We start from the raw sequence: 27,632 nt of genomic DNA on the forward strand, positions 1-27,632 counted from the left end.
AGGCTGAAACGAGGCTGAGTAGATGGCTGAGAAAGATACTAGGAATAACATACTGAGATAATGTACCCAATAGAGAAATATTTTCCCCTACAGGCCGTCTAAGGAAAGTGGCGACTGAATGTCGATTGACATTTGTGAGACATATCACATTAGACAAGACGAAACACCTTTACCAAAGTCAGACTTAAAGATGAAAGCCGAAAAGAGGAACGCAAAAACATGTCTAGCATGGCCTCACACTTTTTTAGAAGTCCTGAATTCCGTGGAGCCAGCTGGGAAAGGGCTGTGGATAGAGCTTGCAGCCCTATACGTCGAATGAGGCGTTTCAGTCTATGTGTTTCTGAACAGTTTAAAATAAACAATGCTAGGTTTGCCACTCAACTGGTTAGATTAGATGATTAGAGTGCCTTAATCTCACTCGTAGTGTTCCGGGACGAAGCCCCGGACGCCGAGCGTTTTTCTACATTTCTGAGCTTCAGAAACTCTTTTCCTGGTGTCTACAAGAAATTATTTTTCTCAAATTCAAGGTATTAATGTTTTAGTTTTAAAAGTTGCATTTTACTCACTTGGGTGTCACCCCCTGGTGGGTGTCACCAGGTGCGGACCGCACACCCCTAGTGACGCCACTGCTCTTAACCACTCAACCACCGCGTCTACTTAATTAGACTTATAAACAAATGGGCTAATAGCAAAAATAAAGGAGATGTGTTACATAGATTAGCTGATACGCCTAGCGATAGTGTTAAAAGTTTTGTTTCGTTGGGTACGTCAGCTGTGGGGAGAGGGGTGTTATGCTCTTCCGCATTGTATAGTACTTGAAAATGTAACTAAGTCCAACTGGAGGTAACACTGAACTCAATACTGGAACAGATAACACCAACGAAAGGCCAACAATCGATACATTGAGTCGACGCTGGTGTTAAAACAGCAAACACTTTGAATACTTAAGGTGGATCTAAGGTTAGAGAATAGTAAGAAATGACCAAAATATCACTTTTTCATTCTCATCATATTTATATTGTACAACCATTTCTCTATCAAATTCAGTTTATTTGAGGCAAGTATTCCTTCTAGAAGTATTTTAAAATAATTTTTGTATTAGGTGGGGTAGTGTTTGTTTACCTTAGCAACGACCATAAGCAGGTAAATATTTTTGTTTTTGTTTTTTTTGTAAATAATACTTTTTAAATTATTTTCTAATGAAGTTAAAATGCGATATGCTTATAGATATAAAGAAAGTAGCTAAGGGAATGTACTCTATTACTTCACTGTCCCAGTCAACAAAAGCATGTTTATTTTCTGTTGGATTTTGTGTAATTTCTAGCAACATTTTTTTCGTTTTGGATTGCTGCTGGTGAAAGACTCTTTTGTATATTTTGATATTTAGATCTATATTCATATTGCATTTTTATTTGTGTAACAATAATGGCCAATAAGCATAATAAAAGGCAAAGTTGTGGTAGAAAAAGAAAATTTCGTGGGAATAAATACATTATCATCATTATGATATCATCATGATATGATAATCATGATTACGATTATACACCAAGTCTGCAAAGTCTACAAGTAGTACAAGTGATGATCATGGACAAGTTGGTGAACAACAAGAGGCACATCAAGCTGCTTCACCTAATGTAGATATTTCATCTGAATCAAGTTTATCAGATAATCCACTGGATTGTAATATCTTTTTAAACCTAGCATGTTTTAATAATTTCTTGGCAAGTTACTTGATATAATGTCCTAAATGCTTCAACTATTCTCTAAATTTGTTTTTGAATGAAAGAAACAGGTAAATGTTTAGACGCAGAAATTCTTACAAATAGCTGTAGACTTTGCACAAAATGGTCTAGTAAGAAAGGAACAGCTGATTATGATAAGTGGATTACCAAACACAAATGTAAAGTAAATCATGTTGGTAGTTCAGGGGAACCATCCAATGTCCTCTATTACTAGCTGTCTATATAATTCTTCTTATTCTTACTGTAAAGAAGAAAGTGTCTTGATTCTAAAGCGTCGCTTAGAGAGTTCTTGTTTTTTAACTATCTTTCACGTCACTTGTCACTAAGTACAACTTTCTCCTTATTCCCGAAACAAATAACTAAATCCTAATCATGTCATAACAGGGGGAACTGCTGTGGGGAGAGGGGGAAACTACTGTGTCGGTGACATCGTTTCGACTATAGCAAATGACCAGGCATTCATTATCATTTTTATGAGATTATTCCTCATTCCATATGCTAGGACAAATTTGTACAAAATCTCCTTCTTCCCTAGCGCTATTAGAGCATGGAATGGGTTGCCTGAGCTAGCCAGGAAAACTAGTGACTTGGCGGAGTTTAGGTCATTGGTTAATATCCATGACTAAATGCATGACGCGTAGGACGTAATCATCTTCTTTTTTGAAGTAACGTCTGTATCATATAAGATAAGATTCATAGTCGCAATTCACTGTCCTTTACATTGTTTAATTTATCATGAAATTCTTCAATAAAGAATTTTGCTATTACTTTAGTTCGCCTATCCGAGCAGTATTAGATTCAATTGAAAGCCTCCTGTAGGTTATGGCGGGCAGGGTTAGAGACTTTGATTTTGTAATATATGGAGCGGGGAGTATACCACAAAGCAGCCATGTGAGGCAGGAAAAGACAAGACTTTCTTAAACAACCATACTAGGAAATTTAACTAGTTAATTTATTACAATTTGCAGCCTCTCAGCACGTCACGACGGATAAACCAATCTCTGCAACGCTTCAGAGAGATACATTATGGGTTCTCCTGATGTGGAAAAAAAGCCTGGGACAGAGTATAATCCATGGCTGTTCTCTCCCTGCAGTGTCAGTTACTTTACCAGCTTTTTGAAGAAAAAATTGAGCTCCAGGTTGGTTTCTACATTGTTATGAAAACATTTATTTGTTGTTGTTTCAACTCAAGATCTGCATGTGGCTGTTGAAATTTGGTGGTGCCTCGAAAAGAACATGTAAATCGACCACCGGCTGGTTATGTCTGCGCTGGTTGTGGCAAAGTATGTAGGTCGCAGATGGAGCTGTTTAGCCACGGAAAATACTGCATTCTTATAAATATTCAGAGTCGAAGACTTGCCTTATTATTTACAAAGCTTGTATCAACTCCCTGTGTCTGTCTGGTGAAACGTTTGTACATGTTAATTCTCACGTACTCAATCTTGGAAAAAAAAAACTGAAATTTTGCACAATTTCTTTTATCTGCCAGTACAAGAATCAAATAAAAAAAAAAACAATTAGTTAGTTAATTATTGTTAATGAATTGTTGGGTGTCTTTGTTTTGGTATCTCGAGCAAGGGAAAGAAATTTCACTTGACTGATAAGCTGAATTATTATTATTTGTAGAAAGAAAATTTTGTAAATAACTGTAAAATCCATTTTTATAGGCATATCTCAGGCAGAGGGGTTACCGTATTGGCTTGAGGAGGCTGAGGAGACCTCGAGTTCGAACTCAGGCTGCTCATTTTTTTTACAAATACATTTAAAAAGCGATCACCCAGATACTCCCTTTTTTCTTCCCCAATCCCTTTTCCAACTGGTGCAGACACGTGATAGGATCATAGCGTATTAAAAACCTAAAAGCTAAACAAAAACAGTTGTTGAAAATATTTCTAATCGCGCATATTTATTATTGTTTGTCTAGAATCAAGATAGGCCCCTTATGTTATAAATTTAATTACATGACTAATCCAAACTAATTGATATAACTAGATTTAATACTTTTTTAAATACTATTTTTATTTTGCTTGTTATTAGGTTATATTTGAGTTTGAGTCTGTCTTTTCAATTTTATAAGCTGAAAAACGGACATTTTTAAATAGTATTCGGCATCTGTAAGCATGCTTTCTTTATGGCACTTAGTTTAGTTTTGAGGCGCTCTTCAGTAGACGGACTTTAAAACGCCACATTTTAGTGACGCCCTTGTTAGTGAGTTTGACATTATTGATGTAGACTTTTAGTTTAGTGACTGGCTCGACTGTGTCCCCTTCTGTAATAAAAGTTAGTCATTGTGCTATCTCAAGTTTGGATTCTGTATCGACTCTCTGTGACTGTGTTAGCTATGTATTGATCTCGCACTTGTAGTTCACTACACAGTACACCCAAGCATCTATGATTCTTACCAAGGTAATAGAGAATATAGAAATATAGAACTCCAATTCACACACACATCAAATCCAATCATGAATAATAAAGATGACGACTACTAATATTATTATTATTATTATTATGTTAGAAAAGAATGACTATTCATTCTCTGGCGCTGCCAGGGTCGAGTTTAGTTAAAGGGAAGGAAAATTCATCGTAGTCCCATTATCAGTTTCCACTGACGAATTTTCTGGTGATGTGGCAGGTCTGCAGCAGTACCGTCCTCTGACAGGCAACGAGGATGTTCCTAGGAATGTTAAGGGCCTTATTATTATTATTATTACAGTGCACAGTCTAGCTCAAACCATTTCATTCCTATCTTCGTCTTGACCAACACACGAGTCTTGCCTATGTAACTCTAACGTCAAAGGAGTAAAGATTTGAAGCTAAAATGTAAACTCTATGTATTATATATTGTAAATGTTTATTCCAAGTCGAGGTTACACCTGTCTTGTCTACGCTGTCGAAGCATCAGCCGACATTCCAGATGTATCTGATAAACTATTGGGTCAGGTGATCAAACCTGATCAACAGTGTCAACAGTTTTTTGGAAATGATTCCTTCTTTTGCAGGGTAAGTAACACAACTCGCTAACAGCCCAATTAAAATAACTTCTTTCCTGCTAAGCAGAGTTATCACTCATATCACGCAATATTTGCTTAGTCACTTCATCATGCATTGACTTCTTACTCACTTTTATTTCCTGCTAAGTCACTTCTAAATCATTGATTATCATCATATTAATTACCGATCCCCTAATTTGATGAGACTCTCCTTGCCCTGCTCTCGGAGGTAAATGAGTATTTCAGAGAATAGAACAAAGAGAAAAATACTGTAGATATAATTTCTATTTCTTAAAATTAAATGTAAAAAAATAAATGATAATCGATTTTCGCAGGGAAAAGAAGGAAAACGATATTGTTTCTGAAGCAAAAGAGAACATTGAAATAATGTAAATTTGTGAATACCTTGGTACTATCTTAGTCAACAACTTAATTTTTAGTGTAAATACTGATTATTTCGGCCAAAAGGGAAGCAAAGATTACGATTATTTAGAAAAAAAAGTTCCCTTTCACACCTTGTGGTCTATAGGGCAGATTATGTAAAGATCTTCTGTTTCTGTGGCCTATGGTTAACGAGAGTGTCATGTGGCCAGCATAACCACCAACCGCCTTTAGTTTTCCCCAACAAATGTCAGGTACCCATTAGAACTCCCAGTCTTCACCAGGAATCGAAACACGGACCCCGGTTTGGAAGCCAAGCGCTTTACCGCTCAGCCACCTCACCGCTCTTAGAAAAATGTCCTCATTTAAAAATCCTTGGCGATGTTTTATCACGCTCACATTTTAAGTTGTTATATCACTGCCTGGTATGGCAATCGGAACTTTAAAAAAGAAAAGAAATTCTTTTATTAAAAAGAAAACCTAATCTAAAGGGGAAGAACTCCACCCTTAAAACTATATCAATAATGTACAAACTATTTACCTTATAAGATATCAAACAAAATGATCAATTACCAATTATTAACTCACTTATTTTTTTATTTTTATTGATTCGTGTTTTGTTAGGTACAGTAAATATTTGTTTAAAGTATCAACTTGATAGGTTCTAGGGTATGTAATACTCCACAGGGTTCCCCACCTCAACGCTGAGTAGTAAATTCCTGTCGGGGTTACACTTTGGCTCGTCTGCCTGGACATGCCTTACTGTCTATCAATTTATTTATGAAGTAATTACCAAGAGAACGAATAATGGTAATCTGATAACGTATACTAATCAACAACGAGAATGCGTAAAACAAAGCAAAAGGTTTAATGAAACAATGATATGATATGACACAATAAACGATGGTTATACATCGTGATCAATATTAAATCAGTGTGCCTAAGATATGAGTATATATATATATATATACAACAGCGTTAACCGGTAATCACACCTTGGTCCACTCTGGGCTCTCGACGCCCACGACCCAATGCCATGGATAATGGCCCAGCAGGGTCCAGACAATGCTGTACAGTCGATAATTAAAGTAATTTTTTTTTTTTACGGAAATGTTTTTTTCTTGAGGATTTGAATAAGAGATCGACCCTTTACAAAACAATTAGATGAATTAGATATTCATTATAAGACATCAGTTAGGCCACGTTCACGTTTGACTACACATTCACTTTCACCTATCCTTTGGTCTGCTGGACCCTTGGTCACCACACAAGATCTGTCAACCTTCTTTCTTCATTCCTCTCTTTCATTTTCAATTTCATTCTGATGTTCTTTCTAAAAATATTGAATCCTGCCCTTTTTACCTGCCTGGGTGGACCACTTCGGGTGCCGATTTTGAGTTTGTGTTTCTACACAAACTGTCTTTGTAACCTTTTTTTTTTTATTTTATTAAATCAGGCTTCCGAATCTAGACGCTCTATCACTGAAATCTGCCAAGCAATGTTATGTGCAGATGTTTTAAGAGGGTTATGTATCCCGCATATAGCACTCACTGGAACATCTTGTGGCGATGGAAAGGTAAGCTTTCATCATATTCATCGATCCTTAATATATTTCAGAAAAGCTTATCCACCACTGGTTGCATCAGGGTTATTGATCGGTGAAGAAACGCTAAGACAATGCCGTTATTGTACTAGAACTAGCAAGACAAATCTAAGCCAAAAGAGAAAAAAAAAATTGTTTACTGAATTAAATTTTTAAAAAATTGTGAGAGGGCAGTAAGGCCTCGTGGTCCAAATGTCGTTTGGTTTACAGTCAAGTCCAGTGTGAAGTCGCCCAGTTGAATCCATTACAGTCAAGTCCAGTGTGAAGTCGCCCAGTTGAATCCATTATAGTCAAGTCCAGTGTGAAGTCGCCCAGTTGAATCCTTTACAGTCAAGTCCAGTGTGAAGTCGCCCAGATGAATCCAGTACAGTCAAGTCCAGTGAGAAGTCGCCCAGTTGAATCCATTACAGTCAAGTCCAGTGTGAAGTCGCCCAGTTGAATCCAGTACGAGTCAAGGATGAGGCTGAGAGGCCAGTAGAGTTTGATACAACAGTCCAGAGTTTGATACAACAGTCCAGAGTTTGATACAACAGTCCAGAGTTTGATACAACAGTACAGAGTTTGATACAACAGTACAGAGTTTGATACAACAGTACAGAGTTTGATACATCAGTACAGAGTTTGATACAACAGTCCAGAGTTTGATACAACAGTCCAGAGTTTGATACAACAGTCCAGAGTTTGATACAACAGTCCAGAGTTTGATACAACAGTCCAGAGTTTGATACAACAGTCCAGAGTTTGATACAACAGTCCAGAGTTTGATACAACAGTACAGAGTTTGATACAACAGTACAGAGTTTGATACAACAGTCCAGAGTTTGATACAACAGTCCAGAGTTTGATACAACAGTACAGAGTTTGATACAACAGTCCAGAGTTTGATACAACAGTACAGAGTTTGATACATCAGTACAGAGTTTATACATCAGTCCAGAGTTTGATACAACAGTACAGAGTTTGATACAACAGTCCAGAGTTTGATACAACAGTACAGAGTTTGATACATCAGTACAGAGTTTATACATCAGTCCAGAGTTTGATACAACAGTACAGAGTTTGATACAACAGTACAGAGTTTGATACAACAGTACAGAGTTTGATACAACAGTACAGAGTTTGATACAACAGTCCAGAGTTTGATACATCAGTCCAGAGTTTGATACAACAGTACAGAGTTTGATACAACAGTCCAGAGTTTGATACAACAGTACAGAGTTTGATACAACAGTACAGAGTTTGATACAACAGTCCAGAGTTTGATACAACAGTACAGAGTTTGATACAACAGTCCAGAGTTTGATACATCAGTCCAGAGTTTGATACAACAGTACAGAGTTTGATACAACAGTCCAGAGTTTGATACAACAGTACAGAGTTTGATACAACAGTACAGAGTTTGATACAACAGTACAGAGTTTGATACAACAGTACAGAGTTTATACATCAGTACAGAGTTTGATACAACAGTACAGAGTTTATATATCAGTACAGAGTTTGATACAACAGTACAGAGTTTATACATCAGTACAGAGTTTGATACAACAGTACAGAGTTTATATATCAGTACAGAGTTTATACATCAGTACAGAGTTTGATACAACAGTACAGAGTTTATACATCAGTCAGTACGGTTAAGCATTTTTACAGACACTGTTTCGTGTTACCAATTGTACAGTATTGACTAATTGACTCCTTTTTTGAAGTGACCTCTTATGTTTCATAAAGATATTAGACATTAATTAAGTTTTATGGCGCCCGAATTGTCAAGTTGAGTAGGTTGTGAAGTGTTTGCATAAAGCCTGGATAGAAAGAGTGACGTTATAATATTGTAGTCTTTTGATCGTGACTGTGTTATTGTGTAATTGTGTGTGTATATGTATACATAGCTCCTCCCTTGTGGTTGAATACGAACACGTTTCTGGTTTTCTATGAACTCGACTATGACTATAAGTCCAATCCTCGCTTTAAAAAGGCAGTATATTTTTCTGCTTCAAACAATGTAAAATTGTGAATTAATGTGTATTATTGCTTATCAAATAGTATTTCAGTCTATACCAACTCTATACCACTGTGTATATTACAGAGAGAGTATCATAGTGATGCGTGCATTAAAGTTTTTAAATTGTGTTAAAAGAATGTGACGTGTATAATTGTAATAAAAAAAATGCAAATTATTGTTTCAATTGTGTAGACTACAAAAGTTGTTTTCGCTTAAAGATATTTGTGACGTTATAATACACGAAATTTCTGTTTTAATCGTACCTGCCCCCACTAATCCCTTAGCCTAATCTTTTTCATTAGTCGCTAAACATTTAGATAAAAATAATGTATGCTGCAAGTCACAAATCGAAAAGCATTGAAGACATTCTTGATGATATAGTATGTATTTTTAAAATTGTCTACAGAATGTGAACCAGGAGATCTAGACTTGAGGCCAGAACTGTGCACTAACACTAGTGTCTGCCTGACAAAGTCATCACTATGCTGTCACTATTGCTCGTTACATTACAATTCTTCAACTACAAGTACCACACAATTAACGCCCCCCAACGGTAGGAAATTTTGTAACAAAATGTGTGCAAATACATTTAACATTTTTCGAATGCTTATTCAGTTTTGAAGATGAACTACATCCTGGCCCAAACCTCCCGCAGGACGAAGGGGGAAGGCAGTGGGCAGGGTTTGAACTCATGAACATTGAGACCACCGAACGACAGTCCAGAACGCATACCAAACAACTAGGCAACTATTCATATTACATGTGTTTTATCTGACGTTTGAGCTCTTGGTAGTTTAAGTGATTTGCAATTCATATCTAAGTTCTAAGCTTTAAACTATTCCTTTGTCTAAGAAATGTGTTTTATATACGTAAAAAAAAATTGAGTCAAGGGAAGTTAATTATAAGATTGTACCTGTACCTTCGTTCAATATAGACTCATATGTTTCACTGGAAATAAAATAGTCTGTATCTTTAAGTATCAAAGAATGTGTATCATTATGCATTTTTATGAAAAACCAACTTGGATAATTATTATTCTAATAAAGACGGTTCAGTTTCAGAAATCATAAAGTAGCCTAAGCATCAGATCTTTCCAAGCTGTAAAATATGAAATCAGATTTTCAAAAGATTTTCTATAAGTGTGACAGACTGATGAAAGAACGGACTGACAGACTACACAAAGCTATAGCGGCCTTCCTGCCTTTCGGTGGCCAGTAATATTGTCGCGATAATAATAATAATCTGTATAATCCATTAGGAAATGTGTCTTACATTTTGTGCATTGCCCAAAAAAAAAACATTAGAACTATAGAAAACCAAAATATTAATATAGTAGGCCTAGATATTTCGATCTACTTATTTTGTCTTAGCTCTTGTAAGGATGTCAGTTATGGTAGAAATATTGTTTACAATCAGAAATTTTAATGTGGTGTATAATAATAATAATAAAGCTTGTCTTTGAATCCGTAGATTAATGAGGAGTGCAGTAGCCCCAACTGTGACCTACGTATTTTGCCGCATTTAGCCATTTTGCGCAGACATAACCATTGAGTGAGGTTTCTACAAAACACAAAATGCCTCGTTTCCTGTTTTATTGAAGTAATTTCTTCATTATAAAAAAAAATGTATCCCATGTCTTGGAAATGTTTATTTGTTGGTATTCTGTTCAGTCCATAGCTTTGTTGTTTCCTTATATAATCAAATCCACTTTATCGGTTGCTAATGTTTTGTTTTGTGAGCTAGAGGTATTTGTATTTTTTGACGCATCGGCAGAATTTAGGCCATGTCCTGCCCATAATCCCTCTAAGGAACTAGAGGTCAACATATCTAACTTTGATTAAGTTGTTTAAGAAGTGGTACTGTTTTCAGTGGTCGAGACATAATGAATAAGTATAATTATCTGTTTACTTTTAACAGATACAGAGTGTGTACTAGGAGAACCAGATTTAAGTCCACAGCTGTGTACTAGCCCAAGTATCTGCCAGGCACAACCATTGATGTGCTGTAAATATTGTTCTTCCCGTGACAATTCTGCCAGCCGTCTCTCATTATACACTATTTGGATAGATCTATATTATTCTATATCGTTGTTTTTTGAATTGCGTTCTATTACTATATGTCTATTAGGTAGATAAAGTACAAATGTCTATTAGGAAGACAAATTACAAATGTCTATTAGGTTGCTAAAGTAGAAATGACTATTAGGTAGATAAAGTACTTAGTAGCCCGAGTAGGTCTACTCCACTGAAATCCCCTTGGCCTTGTTCGATATTTTACTAGATTCTAGATTATATAGAATATATATACTACAACAAGTTAGTTTTAGTTTTTGTCCCCACAACGATATCAATCATAATGAAGCAATCATTGGTGTACTGTGCATGAAATAATTGTAGTTTTATAGACCTCTAATAAAACGTGGCTTTGATAATTGAGGTAATTGATAATTTGCATGCTTTTGGACGTCCTCTTCTAATACTGGATAAATTGTGTTGCTAGTTTGTTTTTTTCATTAAACGATTTCAAGTTCATTATATAATGTGTTGCCTTTTCCATTTATAAGTTATTTTACAGTTACTACACTTGTAACGACTTGTTTGTTTTGTTTCTTTTAGTGTAAATGAACTTTCCAATTTAATTTTTTAAAGCATTGATTCTGATTTGCCTTTAAATGTATTTATAAATCTATAAAGAAAACTTAACTAGACCCAACACCGGATGGCTCTCTCTGCACTAGATGTGGAAAAATATACAGGTTGTGACTGGGTTTGAGTAGTCATGTGAAACACTGCATTCATTAAAATCTTGGAAATTGAAGGCTTTGACATTCATTGTATATCATTTGTCTTCAGTGTAATTATTATAGGATTGTTTCCACAGAATTTTAACATTTGTTATGTTGTCTTCTTCATCATCAATTACACCTTAATAATGTTGATTCATCTATATTGTTTCTGTAAGCAAGTACTCTATAATTAATGTTTAAACAAAACAGTGTATGATGCTGGCAAATGCTTGTTACTGCAGACTACTAAACAGCTGTATGCTGGTATTTTGTAAACAAATACAGACAAAATTCCACAAATAAATGACAGGAGAGGGAACTGTTTCAAAATTTAATTGCAACAAATAGTTTGTCCTAATTTTAGGAAATAACAAGCGTTACATCCAGGTAATAACTTTAGTACTTTATATCCTCAGTAAATAGTTTGATTATGCTATTCACAAGTAACATTTCAGAAAAGCTGCAAATAAACTGAGTCCCTTCAAAACAACTGTCCATCTCATGGCTAAATGTTTATAAAAAAAATTGATATATGCACACAAAAAAAGTTGAATAAAAAGTAAACAGGCCTTACAAAGTTTATAAAATAATTTTACATAGTGCAATTTAATGTTGGTAAATAAATTAACAAGCAGGCCTTTAAGGACCATAATTCTGAATTTCATCAGCATAAATCAGTTGCTTGGAGAGAGGGAAACTGCTGTGAGGGAGATAGTTTTGGCCAATGCCCAGGGATTCATCTCATTTCCATATACTGTAGTTTCATGGCTGAAGGATCAAAATTAAATCAAGCTGGAACTTTGATCTCCCATCAAGCTTTATCTCAGGTGGCAAATAGGGGAAGGCTCTTCAGATATGGCGAATATCGAAGAAATAAAATACTTATGGTATACCAAAATCAAACCTGCTGCCTGGACAAAAAGGGAGGATCCACAAAGATTATGGCACCTTAACCAAAAGTAAAGGCAGCTATCCATAGAGCTTAAATAGGGCAACCCCAACTGGTTGTGCAAAGGGTTAACAACAGTCATAAAAAAATATGAATACTAATAAGTAATTTTAAAAACATGCTTTGGCTATAATAAAACGCTCTAAAAAGAAGAAAAAAGCGTTGATAATACAAAGTAAACATTTCAATGATGAACTATGAAGAATTCATGATGAGGCAACACTGCATGACATCAAGGAGATTTCAATTGCCAAAATTGGAAAAGAATTTGCCTTCAGATCAAATAGGCAAAGAAAACATATGAAGAGGCAAATAATAATGACCTAACATTACTGGGTTTGGCCTCAGGAAAAGGAATGTCTATCTGTAGCACTAAATGCCAGCATAAGAAAATTTATAAAGCAACATGGATATCACCTCATGGAAAATGAAATCAAATAGATCATATACGGGTACTCATAAATAAAAGATGTAGATTTGATATATTCGATGTAAGAAGTTTCAGAGCAGATGCAGAATGAGACCATCTATAAGTAAAAGCTCAATTTAGACAAAAAGTAACATATATACAATAAATAAACAATAACCAAAGTAACACAGCAATATGATGATCAAAAACTCATGATAGACCCACTTGATGCAAAAACTTAAGAATTCCTAACACATCTAACAGCATTGGAAAAGGACTATTACAATCTAGACTATAATTCGAAGGGCACTTACTGATTCCCTCACCTTTCACTAGTAACCTCAATTGTGGTGAACTAAAAAAAAATACAAATTTAACTTGTTCCTAGAACAACTAATCCAGTTCACGAATGGAAACTACAGCAATTAAAACTTCCCAAAATGATTTTTCATTCCCAATTTTATCTTCAAGTTGATATAACAAAAAGACAATATTATTTTATATACTAGGACAAAAAAAAATTTTAAGTGTGTAAAATGTGTTTAAAACAATGCAGATATAAATATTTTATTTTTTTGATTGTTTTACATGTTTCGGATGTTCCTTCAGAGTTGAAGATAGTTTACTTCCTAGTCCAAACCTCCTGCAGGGCGACGGGGGATGAGAGCGGGCAGGATTTGAACCCTCGACCATCGATAAATCCGAACAACAGTCCAGCGCGCGAACCGCATGACCAGGCAGCCATCCAATTTTGTGTGTTGAGGTGGAGGTAAAAATAAAAAACATCCAGAAGGATGTGCTTGTGCAAGGGTGGTCAATATAAGTGACCTGCTCTAATTTAAAGTAATATCGAAGAAGAGTATCTTAGAAGAGTATTGAAATTGGAAGGGGGATATTGGATCAAAATGTTATGCGAGAACAGCTCACAAGCCAGAAGTGTGTATGGGAAGGAATTTAAAGCTGGCCATTCCAATTAAATGAAGCATCTACTAGAATACACAGATTAAAAGATAAATTGTTGAAGCACAATAAACAACAAATGAGCAATGCAAAAACAACAACATGCTATTAAAAGTAAAGCAGATGACATGGTTGGATTTCAGCAAAAGAAAAGGAGAATCTGACACAGAAGAGACAAATAATGCTAAAGAAAGAAAGCAGTACTATGAAGCAAGGTGAAGGGTTACAAAATCTGTCAGAAAGAATAAAAATGAGCCAATGAGAAAAAAAACAAAGAGCACTCACTGAGAACCTTGATGCGAGAGGAATGGGCATGAAAATAAGAGATGACAAGAATGGATTTCAAGCAAGATCACACATGTATGAGAACAATAATGGTGTCCTCATCACAAAAAAAACAGTTGGGTCATTGACAAATGGGCTGAATACTTTGAGGAGTTCCTAAATAAAACTGAAGATGGAGACAAAGGAAAATATGAACAGCCACCAACACTATAAACCTACCAACACTATAAACTCACCAACTCTAATTTAAACATCAGAAATAAAAAAATTAGAAGCACCAGGAGAGGACCAAAATTACAACAGAGCTACTAAAAATGGAGGAAAAAACCTGAATTCACAATAAGACTAACCAATATCAAGAATTTTGGAAGAAGTAACACTAACAGATTGAAAGCAGCACTCATAACATAAATACAAACTAAAAAAAATGTCAAGAAAACAATGTACTAGTACATCAACTTAAATCGCTTATGATGGTATCAAAAGGAAATATCTCTATGAAATACTGAACAACTTAAACTTAACAAGACTTATGCATATGAAATTAAACAACTCAATTTTACAGTGATAACATATAGATCTAAAACACACAAAAAAATTATTTTAATATTAAAAAAACACAACAATCATTCAAAAAGACCTGAATCAGACATTTTTCAAATTGTCCCAAACTTGTTTTTTTTTTCCATATAATTGCCCAAAACTTGTTTTTTTCATTCTGAAGGAAGTTACATTTTTGTAGAATAAAATTTCAGTATATTTAAGGCTGCTCAAATGTTTTCATTTATTCCTTTCATTGACAGTCTGTGGATAGGTTAAAAACAAAATTTAGTGATATCAAAGACTCTAATAAAAGCAAGTCATTTTAATTAAAAAAAACAAACAAAAAAAAACATAAAATATACTTTAAAAAAAAAAACAAGCTTATATTAAGTGTGATTGTATCACTTAGTTTGGATCAGTCATGTAATTATATGAAATGCCAAGACATAGTAAATCTGTGCAATTAGAAATATTTTTACCAATTGTTTTTGTTTAGCTTTCTCAATGTGCTATGATCCTATCACTTGTTTGGACCAGTTGTGAAAGGGGGAGGGACTATCTAGGTGAATGATTCCATGATTGTTATTGAAAGGCATACAAATAATTTGGACCAGTTGTGAAAGGGGGAGGGACTATCTAGGTGAATGATTCCATGATTGTTATTGAAAGGCATACAAATAATTTGGACCAGTTGTGAAAGGGGGAGGGACTATCTAGGTGAATGATTCCATGATTGTTATTGAAATGCATAAAAATAATTTGGACCAGTTGTGAAAGGGGGAGGGACTATCTAGGTGAATGATTCCATGATTGTTATTGAAATGCATAAAAATAATTTGGACCAGTTGTGAAAGGGGGAGAGACTATCTAGGTGAATGATTCCATGATTGTTATTGAAATGCATACAAATAATTTTCACTGATGTCTCAGGAGTTCTCAGGGGAACTAATTCAACTTATACCACAACATCTGTCAAGTATGATTTCTTTTTTTTTGCTCAAGATACCCAACAAAATAATTAATTACAGTAGCAATAGTTAATTAACTAATTGGTTAATTTTTTAAATTGATTCTTGCATTGTCATGTAAAAGAAATAATTTAGCAAAATTTCAGCTTGACCAGAGATTAGGTGTACGAGAAAAAATGTGTACAAACTTTTTACCATACAGACAGATGGAGTGAGTGTAAAAAAAAAATAACATATAAATGACATCATGTTTAATTTTCTATAGAGTAGCAGTTAATTGGATGGGTACTTGGTCATGTGGTACACACTCTGAACAGATGTCATGATGGTCCTATGCACAAACCTGGCCCATCCCCTTGTCATCCTGTAAGATTGGACTAGGATGTCAAAATGTTTTGATGTAGAATGCAATTTTTCTGTTTGTTTGCACTAAATTTTTTTTGTCAATGTATATTTTTTTCCACCTCATCTTAAGGAATAAATGTTTTGAGATGACTGGGCATTTTGTAAAGAACTCTTTCTATACTATAAAATCGTAGAATTGAATAGCTCTTTTTTATATACACACACACACAATAATATGTAGTGGAACATGTAGCCGTCTAGTAACCATCATAAAAAGGGCATCAAAAATTACACTCACAACATTGCCACATTTAAAGGAACTTTTTGAACAAGTGTCTAAGGAAAATCGAAAAAATCTTGGAAGACAACAGCCACCCGCTCCATCAGAACTATGTCTGGTCGTCGTGAAGTGGGCGACTGCTGTCAATCAAAACAAGAACAGAGGGGTACAAAAACTTGTGCGTACCTCACTCGGTCAGACTATATCAATGCCACTTGTTGATCAGGAAACATGAACAGGACCAAGATGCCTGTGTGTAGTCGCTGAATAAACTTTCTATGTTGTGTCTGTTGTATTTATGTGTATGTTTCTGTTGTGTTCTCTTTATATGAGAAAAAGAGTCCTTGTAATCACAACAAATTTCCATTAGGATCAATAAAGCAGTCTTAGTATTTCTTAAGATTGTGGCATATAAAAATAGTAGCATGTTTATATAAAACTTGAAAGACTTTACAAATATTGTTAAATCACTCACAGTTTGGCAAGCCATATTAATATAAACTGGATCAGTTTCAGTTGGGCATTTGGAATCATTAAGCTGTGGAATGTTCAAACAAGAAAATCAAAGAATGGAGATTAATTCACTGAACAAACTTTAGAGAACTCAATCCTATAAAATCGTAAAAAATGATAACTTTACTTTGTGCACAAACACAGTATTCTGTAGGATTTTTTTTTATATTAGCCTGAGGCAAATACAATTATAAAAAACCGCATGTTGATAAACTTGAAATAAGACTTTACAAATATTGTTAAATCACTTACAGTTTGGTCAGCAACACAGGTAGAGATTCTACTAATAGTTGCAGTTTGACTCTCTGAAGTCTTGGGCTGGAACTGGAATAGTCAAATAAAAAATTTGAGATCACAAACACTCTAATAAAAAAAGACAGTCATTTTAACAATAAAATAACATGAAAACTGGACAGCCATTAAGAACACTATCTATGCTATAAGATTATTTTAAAAAAAATAATAAACAACTACTTTACACAAACACACATATTACCCTATAGGAACTTTTTTATAATAGTTTGTAGCATATAGAAATAATAAAAACAACATGTTGATAAATTTAAAATTAGGATTTTTAAACATGACTCACAATTCGGACAGCATTGTTTGTAGGTATTTTATAGATGCTTTCAATAAGGCACTCTGAAGATTTGGGCTGGATCTGGTGTTGCCAAACAAAAAAAGAAATAGAGAGCTCAAACATTCTAATAAAAAAAACACAGTCATTTTAATAATAAAAAAAAAACTTGAAATACAGAAATAATAAAATAGCATGTTGATAATAAGCTTAAAATAAGACTAGAAATATTGTTAAATCACTCACAGTTTGGCAAGCCATATTAATATAAACTGGATCAGTTTCAGTTTGGTCAGCAATACGGGTGGAGGTTCTATTAATAGTTATAGTTAGGCCCTCTGAAGAATTGGGCTGGAACAGGAATGGTCAAATAAAAAATTTGAAATCACAAACACTCTAATAAAAAAAAGACATCATTTTAACAATAAAAATACATGAAAACTGGAGCTCAAACATTCTAATAAAAAACCCCAGTCATTTTAATAATAAAAAAACAACTTTAAAACTCATTTAAGAACTCTATCCTATAAAATCATAGAAAATTATAAATCTACTTTATGCACATATTTACAGTATCAATTTTATTATACAAGTTTGTAATATATATATAGAAATAACAAGATTACAAAGAGAGTTTGTGTGATCCCCCACTGAAGTCACCAATGGACCAGGAATATTTAAGCCATAGTCTTGTTTTGATCATTAAAATTAATAAAATTGTAAAAAAATAATTTGGCTTTTTTTCCACAAACAGGACAACACTTAATCTTTGATAAAACTCTTCTGGAATAAGTAGAGTAGAGATCCAACTGATCACCTAAAAACAGAATGGAAACCTCCCAGACAGTGTCTGTGGCACCTGGTGTGGTAGCTCAGGGTGTCATCCCTTCCCATCAACTTTCTTCAAATATGTTTCAATAAACACTATTGCTGGTTAGTTCTTTTTGTGGAACAGAGTGAGATGATTACCTACTATTATTGATTTTTACTCAAATGTAAAATGAGTCTCAATTCTTTTATAAAATCCCAGTTTATGACATTTATTCTACTCAAAAGCAGCTATTTCTTATCATTTATGGAATCTAAAATTAAAAAGAAGGGGGGTGGGGCAAAAATTGGCTGTTCTAAGCTAACTTTGTACAGATCTAGATCTAGTATTTCACAGCCTACAATTCTGTGGGGTTGATAAAATACCTTTAAATATCCCTATGCACATTAAAAAATAACTTTATGAAGCTGCTTACAGATCTAGATCTATTCTAGATCTGAATTAGATTTTTTGTTTACATGAAAGTGAGAAGGGCAAAGGTTTTCATTGAAGAAATATTGGTTGAGCTTAATCTCTCTTTTAACATGATAAAGGGAATCAAACTGATGTTCCCTAACTTGCAGAATGTATCTTCTGTGGTAGCTACTGGAATAGTCACTAGCGACTATCTAGGTTCCATTACTTATGAAGGCCTAAATTCAAATAATGAAATCAGGAGCATTTTAGGCAGACTCAATTACTTTTTTTATATTAGAAACAAGTTCAATGACTAATTAAAATTATCTGCCTGAAAAACAAATATTTAAAATGTTTGTTATTAGTGATTGTAGAGGATGCCAAAGCTTTCATTGCTAACTCTGCAAAAAAAAAGGTATGGAAGAAGAAAATCTTAATGATATAAAATATTTCCAGTGTTTGGATACCTTGTAAAGAAATTGCCTATCAACAAAACTTTTTTTTTTACAAAACTAGATGTCACTGATCCAGCTAAGCGAACCATTACATCTGGTTTAAGTCTATATTCACTTGTAACAAAAATTCTCATTCTTTTGAATACATTTTCTATTGCTGCTATTATAGAATGTGAAGTACGGTACACAAGAGGCATTATGATCAGTAAATCATTGCCAAGTGACAAGAACGTTTTCATTCTAACATTTTCTAGAAAAGTCTAAGACAAAGACTGCAAGAGTAAATATTTTGACAAATGTACAAAATGTCTTATATAACTTTATGCTGTGTTTAGGATTGCTGCCCTTTGTGTATGTTATGCGCTTGAATGATTTAATTTGAGTCTTTCCTGAGTATATTTCTTGATATTTAGGAAAATACACATTTGCCCCTCAAAATACACATTTCCAGGTCTGGGAATACACAATTCCCTTTTGGCATGTAAGCATCTCTGCATATACAAACATTAAAAACAGAGTGTTGATCAACTTGAAATTAGACATTAACATTGTGAAATAACTCACAGTTTGGTCAGCAATACTGGTTGGGATGCTTTCAGTTAGGCTCTCCAAAGTTTCAGGCTGGATCTGGTGTGGTCAAACAAAAAAAAAAAAATAGAGCTCAAACACTCTAATAAAAAAAAAGTCCCCTTAATATTAAAAAAAAATTGAAAAACTGAACAGTCATTAAAGAACTTTATCCTATAAAATCATAGAAAATAATAAATCTACTTTATGCACATACACAGTATTAACATTTTTATATCCCGGGTTCAAATTCTGTTGAAGATGTAATTTTAATTTCGGGATCTTTGGGCACCTCTAAGTCCACCCAGCTCTAATGGCTACCTGACATTAGGTGGGAAAAAGTAAAGGCGGTTGGTCGTTGTGCTGGCCACTTGATACCCTCATTGACCGTAGGCCACAGAAAAAGATGACCTTAACATCATCTGCCCTATAGACCACAAGGTCTGAAAGGGAAACTTTGTAGTCTAGTGATAAGTGCTCTGGACTGCTGTCATGATGGTCGCTACATCAAACCCACCTAACGGCGGTCATTCTCTTGCCATCCTGTAGAAGGTTTGGACTAGGATTTAATAATCTTCATTTCTGATGTAGTACCCAAACTACAAAAACACTACAAAAAATAAAGCATTTAGTTCAATCTTCCTCCATTGTCTAGTGTGAATTTAAACTGCCTATACAAGTTTTGCTTTATGTCTTGGATGTGAAAGTTTGTTAGTTAAAAAAAGTAAAAGGTTTGCAATAGCATTTTTTTAAATATCTTTTTTTTTTTTTCAGTTCTTTTTAGGGATGTAATGTCTGGAGATTAATTAAATGGTCACCCTGTAAAGAACTTTTTCTATCCTATTGAGGATTTTCATACATGGCAGAACAACTAAATAGCTAAGTGTACAAAAAGAAGGAAGTTTTGATCAGTTTTTGTTTTTTAAAATATATAAGTACTTTTTAATGCAGCAGAATGAAATTTTCTTAATTTTTCTGCTTGTAGCAAAAAATAATGTCAATATGGAAGGACATGTAGACTTCACTCTATGACTTAAAAGTATTTAAAACAAGAGGGGATCTAACATAAGATAATGTAATTAATATATTGTTAAAATTATATCTTAATCCTTTTTTTTAGAGTTGGCAACTGTAATATCCAATTAAGCATTCTTGACATTGTTTATTTATTATAAAAAATTTTCAATAAATTGTTAGAAAACTAATAGCTCTACTTTCTACAGGCACAAATAGCCTTACCAGTATACATTTCTTTGCACCATAGAGAGATAATGAAAACAATAAATTTGAAATAAGACTGTTCAAATACTATTTAATGACTTACGGTCTGATATCCTGTATATATTACTGAGTCATAAACATGGTTTTCTTCTGTACTGTTCGCCTATGGAATGAAAAAAAAATCTAATAAAATTTTAACAAGTTCAATATAAAAACATTTTTCTTAAAAAGGCATGCATCTCAAATAGCCTCTGAAAACCAGACCTTGGACCTGGTCTAACTATTTATCACTAACAGGAGAAGGGGAAAAGGCGAGTACTGACACTTAAGCAAGTAAGATTTGGGTAGGGAGGGGCTAATTAGCCTGGCTGGTTACCCACATGGAGAGGGTGGCATCATTCCATCCAGGATTAAGGCATAAGCTACATCTCACTTCCATAAGATGATCCATTGTCATTTCTCGATTTAAAGAGGCCACATATATAGTTGACAGAATCAATGTACGCAATGACTAGTTGAAAATTCTTTTAATAAGAACTCTTTTTTCATCTCTAAACTTTTCACATGATGAATCTCTTCCCCCCCCACTCCCCCTCATTGCAATTCTTATATGTTTGTGGAATACAGAAATTAAATAGTAAATAATGTTGATACAAAATTTTAAATGGTATTTAAATACTTACAATCTCTATTTCTTCAGCAGCATTGGAGGTGCAGACCACAGCATTGCTTTGAATACTGAAAGAATAAGAACATTTTAAAATTGTAAAAAAAAAAAAACAATAAGAAAAATGTTTAGTGTTAGTGTTGTGCTGGCCACATGACACCCTATTTGTTAAGTGTTGGCCAAAGAAACAGATGACCTTAACATCATCTGCACTATAGATTGCTAGGACTGAAAGGGAAACTTTACCTTACTCTTTTTTTAAATTGCCATACAGGGTTTTCATTATCAGACATGCCTACCCCCAAGACCCAGAATGTGGAACACTCAGGTTGAAAATGTGGAACTTTGGGCCCCAATGTGGAACATATGCGCGTTTACGTTTGTCAGCCATACTGCTAGCAATATAAATAAAACTTCAATTATATTACTTTAATAACAATACTGGTTTGCTTCTTATACATTAGATGTAAATAGTATACTATAATTAAAAGTAAGAAAACCTTTAATTCATAATTATATCCTTTGTTTGAAATCAATAGTTCTAACTCCTATGTGATGAATTCTAAAAAAAATCTATTCTAATTACCTAGTTACTACTACTAGTACTAGATCTAAATCTAATTATTCTAATTTCTAATGACTAGATCTAGATTATTCTAGATCTACTTGATTATCTATCCTTTTCTAGGGCTCTACTCTAGTCACTCTAGAAGTTGTCTCTAGTTCTAGATCTAAAATAATTTAAGAGTCTGTCTACTAGTCTAGGAATAGACCTACATCTAATAAGTCCTCTAAGTCTAAGAACACATATTATAATAATTATATCATAGATCTAAATATTTATGTCTAGATCTATGGACTTATTGAGAACTAAATTTATTACATAATCATGATAATGATACATAGTTACATAGAAATCTAGAGATCTATCACCTTTTAAGTCTATTTCTGTAGATAGATGTAGAATGTAGATTTAGTTAGTATCATCTAGTTATAATATCTAGTAATCTAATCTAGTGCTAGGCCTAGCCCTAGATCCCAATTTAGACTTTGTAAATAATGTAAGTAATAAGTAGATATAATATAGATAGCCTTATTTAGGCCTTAGCATTACTGTGTCTAAGTTAATTACATTATTATCATTTAGGTGTAGATCTAGATCTTTAATAACGTATTTAAAAAAAATCCTTTTACTTAGAAACCAGTTGAGTTAGTGTTACTAACTAGAGTAGACAGTGAGTTACATGTGTTAGAATAGATCTAGATCTAGAGTCGTCTCTACTACTTTGTATTGACAGTATTGTACTAGAATATTGATCTAGAATCTAGATCTAGTACAAGACGTCTCTAGTCTAGAGTGATTCTAGAGTCTAGGTCTAGACTAATACACAAATAGAATTAGAGTAGAGTGTAAAGCCATTGTCGGGAAAAGAAAGGGATTTGAATAGAACATTTGGATTATTAGCACTTACTAGATTCTAAGAATAGATCTAGTATCTAGACCTAGAGTACTAGATCTACATCTATGTCCAGATCTAGCTCAACCATATCTTATAATCTTCGTAAATTTAGGACACACCGGGTCCGGGAGAAGATGAAATGTAAACAATAAACACAGACCTATATATATTTTATTTTCATTCAGTATTTTCATTTCGCACTATTAATAAATAATGAAAAATCGGCGATTTTTTTTTTTTTTTTGTGTCGGAATTCAGACTTGGCGGAACAAAAAAACGTGAATGCGGAACGGCGGAACATGTGAGCTTTATTGATGCTTTTGCGGGACGGTTCCGCATAATGCGGGACTGTAGGCATGTCTGCATTATACTTGTTTTCTTTAAGGGGAGATAAAATGGAACATTTCAAGAAAGATGTTTGACATCCGATAAGGATGCAAACTGTGAGCAAGTAGAATTCCATTTATTGAGTATGAGTACTTATTGAGTACTTATCTTCTCTATAAAGTAACATCTGTCTCTAGACACAAAAAAATTATCCTTATTAAATTATTTCATCTAATAAGAGAAGAGACAATTCTCCACACTTTATAATGTCTTATATTTTGATGTTATTGTTCTCACATCATTATCTATATGTAACTATACCGGCAACTCTTGCTAAATCTAGTAAATCTAAAATAACCAAGTAAGTTAAAGCTAAAATAGCTACACATCTTAAGACTACAGAAATAAACTTTCTAAGTATTCAAAATAAATCACCAGCTTTAGGAATTTTATTATAAAACGAATGGCAGGAACAGAAACTTTGACAAAATCAGACAATTTCAGTTAGAAAATTCTAATTGGTACTATGAAATTTTTTGTACAAAATTTGACATTTTCGTAGATGAGTTCTTTTAAGCCATATAAAATATAAAAAGCACAGTCATAGCAGAAGAAATTACTTCATAATATTGAGTACACAGATCATCACACTCTAGCTTAAGAATACATGCAAGAACTATGTAACCAATTATCAGAACTGAAATTAAACATAAAACGTTTTTTTTTAAATTATGGGTGGATGCAGTCATTATGAGATCAATCGGAAAATATTGACCATAGACCAACATAAAACCTTAGGATATGAATGAACTATTTTATAGAGACATTACACCATTTAAGTTCGTACCAACTTAAAAAAACCCAAAAAAACTAGACTAAACAACATCAGAGAAATTAAGCACTGGTTGTGTGTGTGTATATTTCATGTTTGATATTGTTAGTTTTTTTTTTCATCTATTTTGTTATTGTAATACTGCTGAGGTAGACTATTGTGGTCAAATTGAATTTCCTTTCGCTCAGACTAATACAATTATTCTATTGTATCTTACAGACATGAACTAGTGGTAGATTATGACATTAACATTAATTAGTACATGGATACACATACAAGAATGTACTTATCTTCTCTATGAAGTAACATCTGTAATTTATAAGATAAGATCTCTGGACTATCTGACCATGATGTCAATAATATATATTTTCAAATAAAAGCAGTTATGACTTTAAGAGATTTAAGTCATGTGAAACTCAACTAATAGGTCTTATTGATGGATTCAGGATTTCCTGCTAGGCAGAGAACTAACTGTACTCATGGCAATGTCTTCGATTCCCAAGATTAAGGATGAGAGCTGTGTAATAATATGAAGGCTCCAAATCTACATCAATTACATTTAACTCAAGATTAGTATAAGAAACAGTCTTAGGCACACAACTGTTTCAACTGTTCTTAAATGATCTCCTTAATTATAGAACAATATAAACAACACAATATGACAACATGCTGAATTTTTACATTATGGAACTAGATACCTGAATCAACTAAGAAAATGAAAGTCTTAGCTAGTTTAGATTACCTAAGAAAATGAAGCCATAGCTTAACCATACATACACATAGGATATAACTATCTTCTTTTTTGAAAGAATGTCTGTAATATATATGATGTCAAATGAAGCTCAGAAGATTATAATAATATGTGAGATGATTAAATTTTTTACCATGAAAAATTTATTAGATTATGCAATATTTAATTTTTGTAAACCAATTATTCTTTGAATTTACAGATGACAAAAAAAAAATTTAAAAAGAAGATAATCTTGCTCGACATATCTGTCTATCTACCCACCCATTTTTATATTTGCTAATTGCATTTGACAAACAACATGAAAATAGTGCAAATAAATGTGAACATCATTGTTACGTAGCGCAGCATGGTGCGAAAGGTGGTATTTGGGTATTGAATGGAAGGGATGTTGAACAGGAGCCAGAAGGAGATTTGACAGGATGAGAGATGAAATGTTCATATTCACGTAACTTGTTATAATATTAAAAGTACTTCTAAAGTAAAACCTGAGAGTGTCTTGTTATTTTGAAGAGTCTTGTGTCGTAACAATCATAAAGGCCATCTGTTTCTGTGGCCTATGGTTATCGAAGGTGTCATGTGGCCAGCACAATGACCAACCATCTCTACTTTTCCCCAACTAATGTCAGGCACCCATTATAGCTGGGTGGACTCAGAGGCGCTCGAAGATCCAGAAATTAAAAATCCCAGTCTTCACCAGGATTTGAACCCTGGACCCTGGTTCAGAAGCCAAGAGCTTTACCACTCAGCCACCATGCCTCCAAATATGTCATTGTACATTGTTCAAATGATCCATGCAGAAGTTAGGTTTGCAAAAAAGAAACATTAAAAAAATTAATAAATTCTTACCTAAATTGAACAGCTGTTGAGGTACCTGAGAGATCAAAAAAAAATGAAACAATATTGAAATAATCTTTTTTGTTGTTATAAAATTGGTTTCAACCAAAATAACAGTGAAAATATATTGTGAATTTTTTTACATAAGTTTATTTATAACTATTAATTTTTTTTAACAAATATGTAAATAAATAAAAATCAAACAAATCTTACATTACTAAAACAGTTAGAGACAAATGGGCTGCCACAAAGTTTTAAAAGTAATGCAAAAATATAAGTAATGCTATATGTATGTGTGTATGTATGTATGTATGTGTATATATGTGTGTGTCTGTGCACACGCATGCATGTGCATGTATGTGTAATTTCTCTTTTGCATTTCCTTGTATTTATGTATACATAAATATATAGTGTTTTTGCTTTATTGAAACTTGAAACAGAACATTATGCTAGTTTAGAAATTCACCTAGATGCATGTTTAATATTTTAAAAAAGGGATCAGGCTAAAAGCAGCTGTCACATTTATTTTTTTTTAAGCACATTTAAGGCCATGGTGAAATAAGTTATTCAATAGCATTTCTAGTTTCTGAGACATTAGCATGACAATAAGCACAAAAGGCAGCTTTTCAATATTGGTGCTGTTAAAAATGTACATGAATGAAACAGAAGGTATTGATATACAAAAATTCGTGAATGATTTAGCTAACTTAAACAATGCTAGGAGGATTCTATCAGCTTTGAAGATATAGGATGATGAATATGTTGTATTTTCCAGCCAGCTTTTTGCCCTGAGCTCTTTTGCGGTCTGTACCAAGGAAGAATAGCATAATTTGTTGTTTTTTTTCAGCTGGTTATGCTGGGTTAATGTGGTAACAGGATTTGTGAATTAATTAGGGGCATTTAAAGACTAAGAGGGCCTGGTTTAGAGTTTTATAAAGATGGGAGTAGTGTCTACAAAGGGGTGGGTTTATTTATGCCCAAATAGTAATCATCTTCTTTTTTGAAGTACCGTCTGTATTATATTATTAAAGTACCAAACATGGGAAACATAAAAAGGATGAGAAAGTTGATTTAAAAATCAAAACAAATATAGCTTATAATCCTTTCAATACAAAAAATAATTTCACCTGCCAGTACAAACCAATGCGACAGCAATCAAGAAAGTTGAGCAAATTGAAATGACCATTAGGATTTTTTTTTTTCCATTGAGCCTAAGAGAAAAAAAGAACAAAAACAATATTATAATTATGAAAAACATTTAGAAAAAAGTAAAGTAAAAAAATAATAATTCCGAAATCACAATATTTGTCTTTAAAATCTCAACTAATCTATAATACTCTTCTAAAAACCAATTGTCAGAGAAGTACTACACTGTTGCTATTAATGACTGTGGTGTGTCAGTGGTGTGTACTTGTATTATTCTGGCACCAAGTCTTTTTGTGTGCTGACTCCTAAAACACAATTTTGCTGCTGTATTGCTTTTAGTTATAGACCCTTGTTCTCACTATGATGAATGTTGGTTTGATGGCTCTATAATGCTACCTTACACACTTTTGCTGCTGTATTGCTTTTTGTTATAGACCCTTATTCTCACTATGATGAATGTTGGTTTTGTGGCTCTTTAATGCTATCTTACAGTTCTGTTGGTTTTGTGGCTCTATAATGCTATCAGTGATACAAATTGGAAATCACACTTACGGTGGCGCAGGAATTCACATATTTGGGAACAACAATAGCCAGCAACCTAGATTTGACAAAAAGAATAGGAAAGGCTTCTGCAGCAATGGCAAAACTCTCCAAGCATGTGTGGGAAAATACCAAATTGACCACGGTAACAAAAATCCTTGTCTACAATGCCTGCATTCTGAGCACACTTCTTTATGGCAGTGAGAGCTGGGCAACTTACATGCGTCAAGAACGCAGATTAAATAGCTTCCACCTACGCCGCCTGCGACGCA

General features: G+C 33.6%; 2 protein-coding genes and 1 pseudogene across 3 annotated transcripts in view; 2 read left to right on the forward strand and 1 right to left on the reverse strand.

Annotated features, from left to right (window-relative positions):
- Positions 1-27,632, forward strand: part of LOC129928607 (dipeptidyl peptidase 2-like) — a 173,727-nt pseudogene that overhangs the window by 5,718 nt on the left and 140,377 nt on the right.
- On the forward strand, positions 1,215-11,551 carry LOC129928617 (uncharacterized). 2 transcript variants are annotated; one of them, XM_056043449.1, is made up of 6 exons: positions 1,215-1,792; positions 2,711-2,881; positions 4,604-4,742; positions 6,570-6,689; positions 9,125-9,271; positions 10,636-11,551. In XM_056043449.1, exons 2-5 carry the CDS (start codon positions 2,769-2,771, stop codon positions 9,143-9,145), a joined length of 393 nt encoding a protein of 130 aa, XP_055899424.1. In that variant the 5' UTR covers positions 1,215-1,792; positions 2,711-2,768; the 3' UTR covers positions 9,146-9,271; positions 10,636-11,551. The 2 variants fall into 2 exon arrangements, with proteins under 2 accessions (XP_055899424.1, XP_055899425.1); XM_056043450.1 differs by having other exon boundaries at positions 1,237-1,354.
- Positions 11,821-27,632, reverse strand: part of LOC129928614 (uncharacterized) — a 28,736-nt gene continuing 12,924 nt past the window's right edge. The window contains exons 7-11 of the mRNA XM_056043437.1: positions 26,816-26,885; positions 21,487-21,541; positions 20,907-20,966; positions 19,580-19,642; positions 11,821-14,910 (exon numbers count right to left, since the gene is read on the reverse strand). Coding sequence (XP_055899412.1) covers positions 26,860-26,885 — 26 coding nt within the window. The 3' untranslated portion in view covers positions 11,821-14,910; positions 19,580-19,642; positions 20,907-20,966; positions 21,487-21,541; positions 26,816-26,859. The remainder of the gene's footprint in view (positions 14,911-19,579; positions 19,643-20,906; positions 20,967-21,486; positions 21,542-26,815; positions 26,886-27,632) is intronic.

Source organism: Biomphalaria glabrata, chromosome 10, assembly GCF_947242115.1.
Source record: "Biomphalaria glabrata chromosome 10, xgBioGlab47.1, whole genome shotgun sequence".
NCBI lineage: Eukaryota > Metazoa > Mollusca > Gastropoda > Planorbidae > Biomphalaria > Biomphalaria glabrata.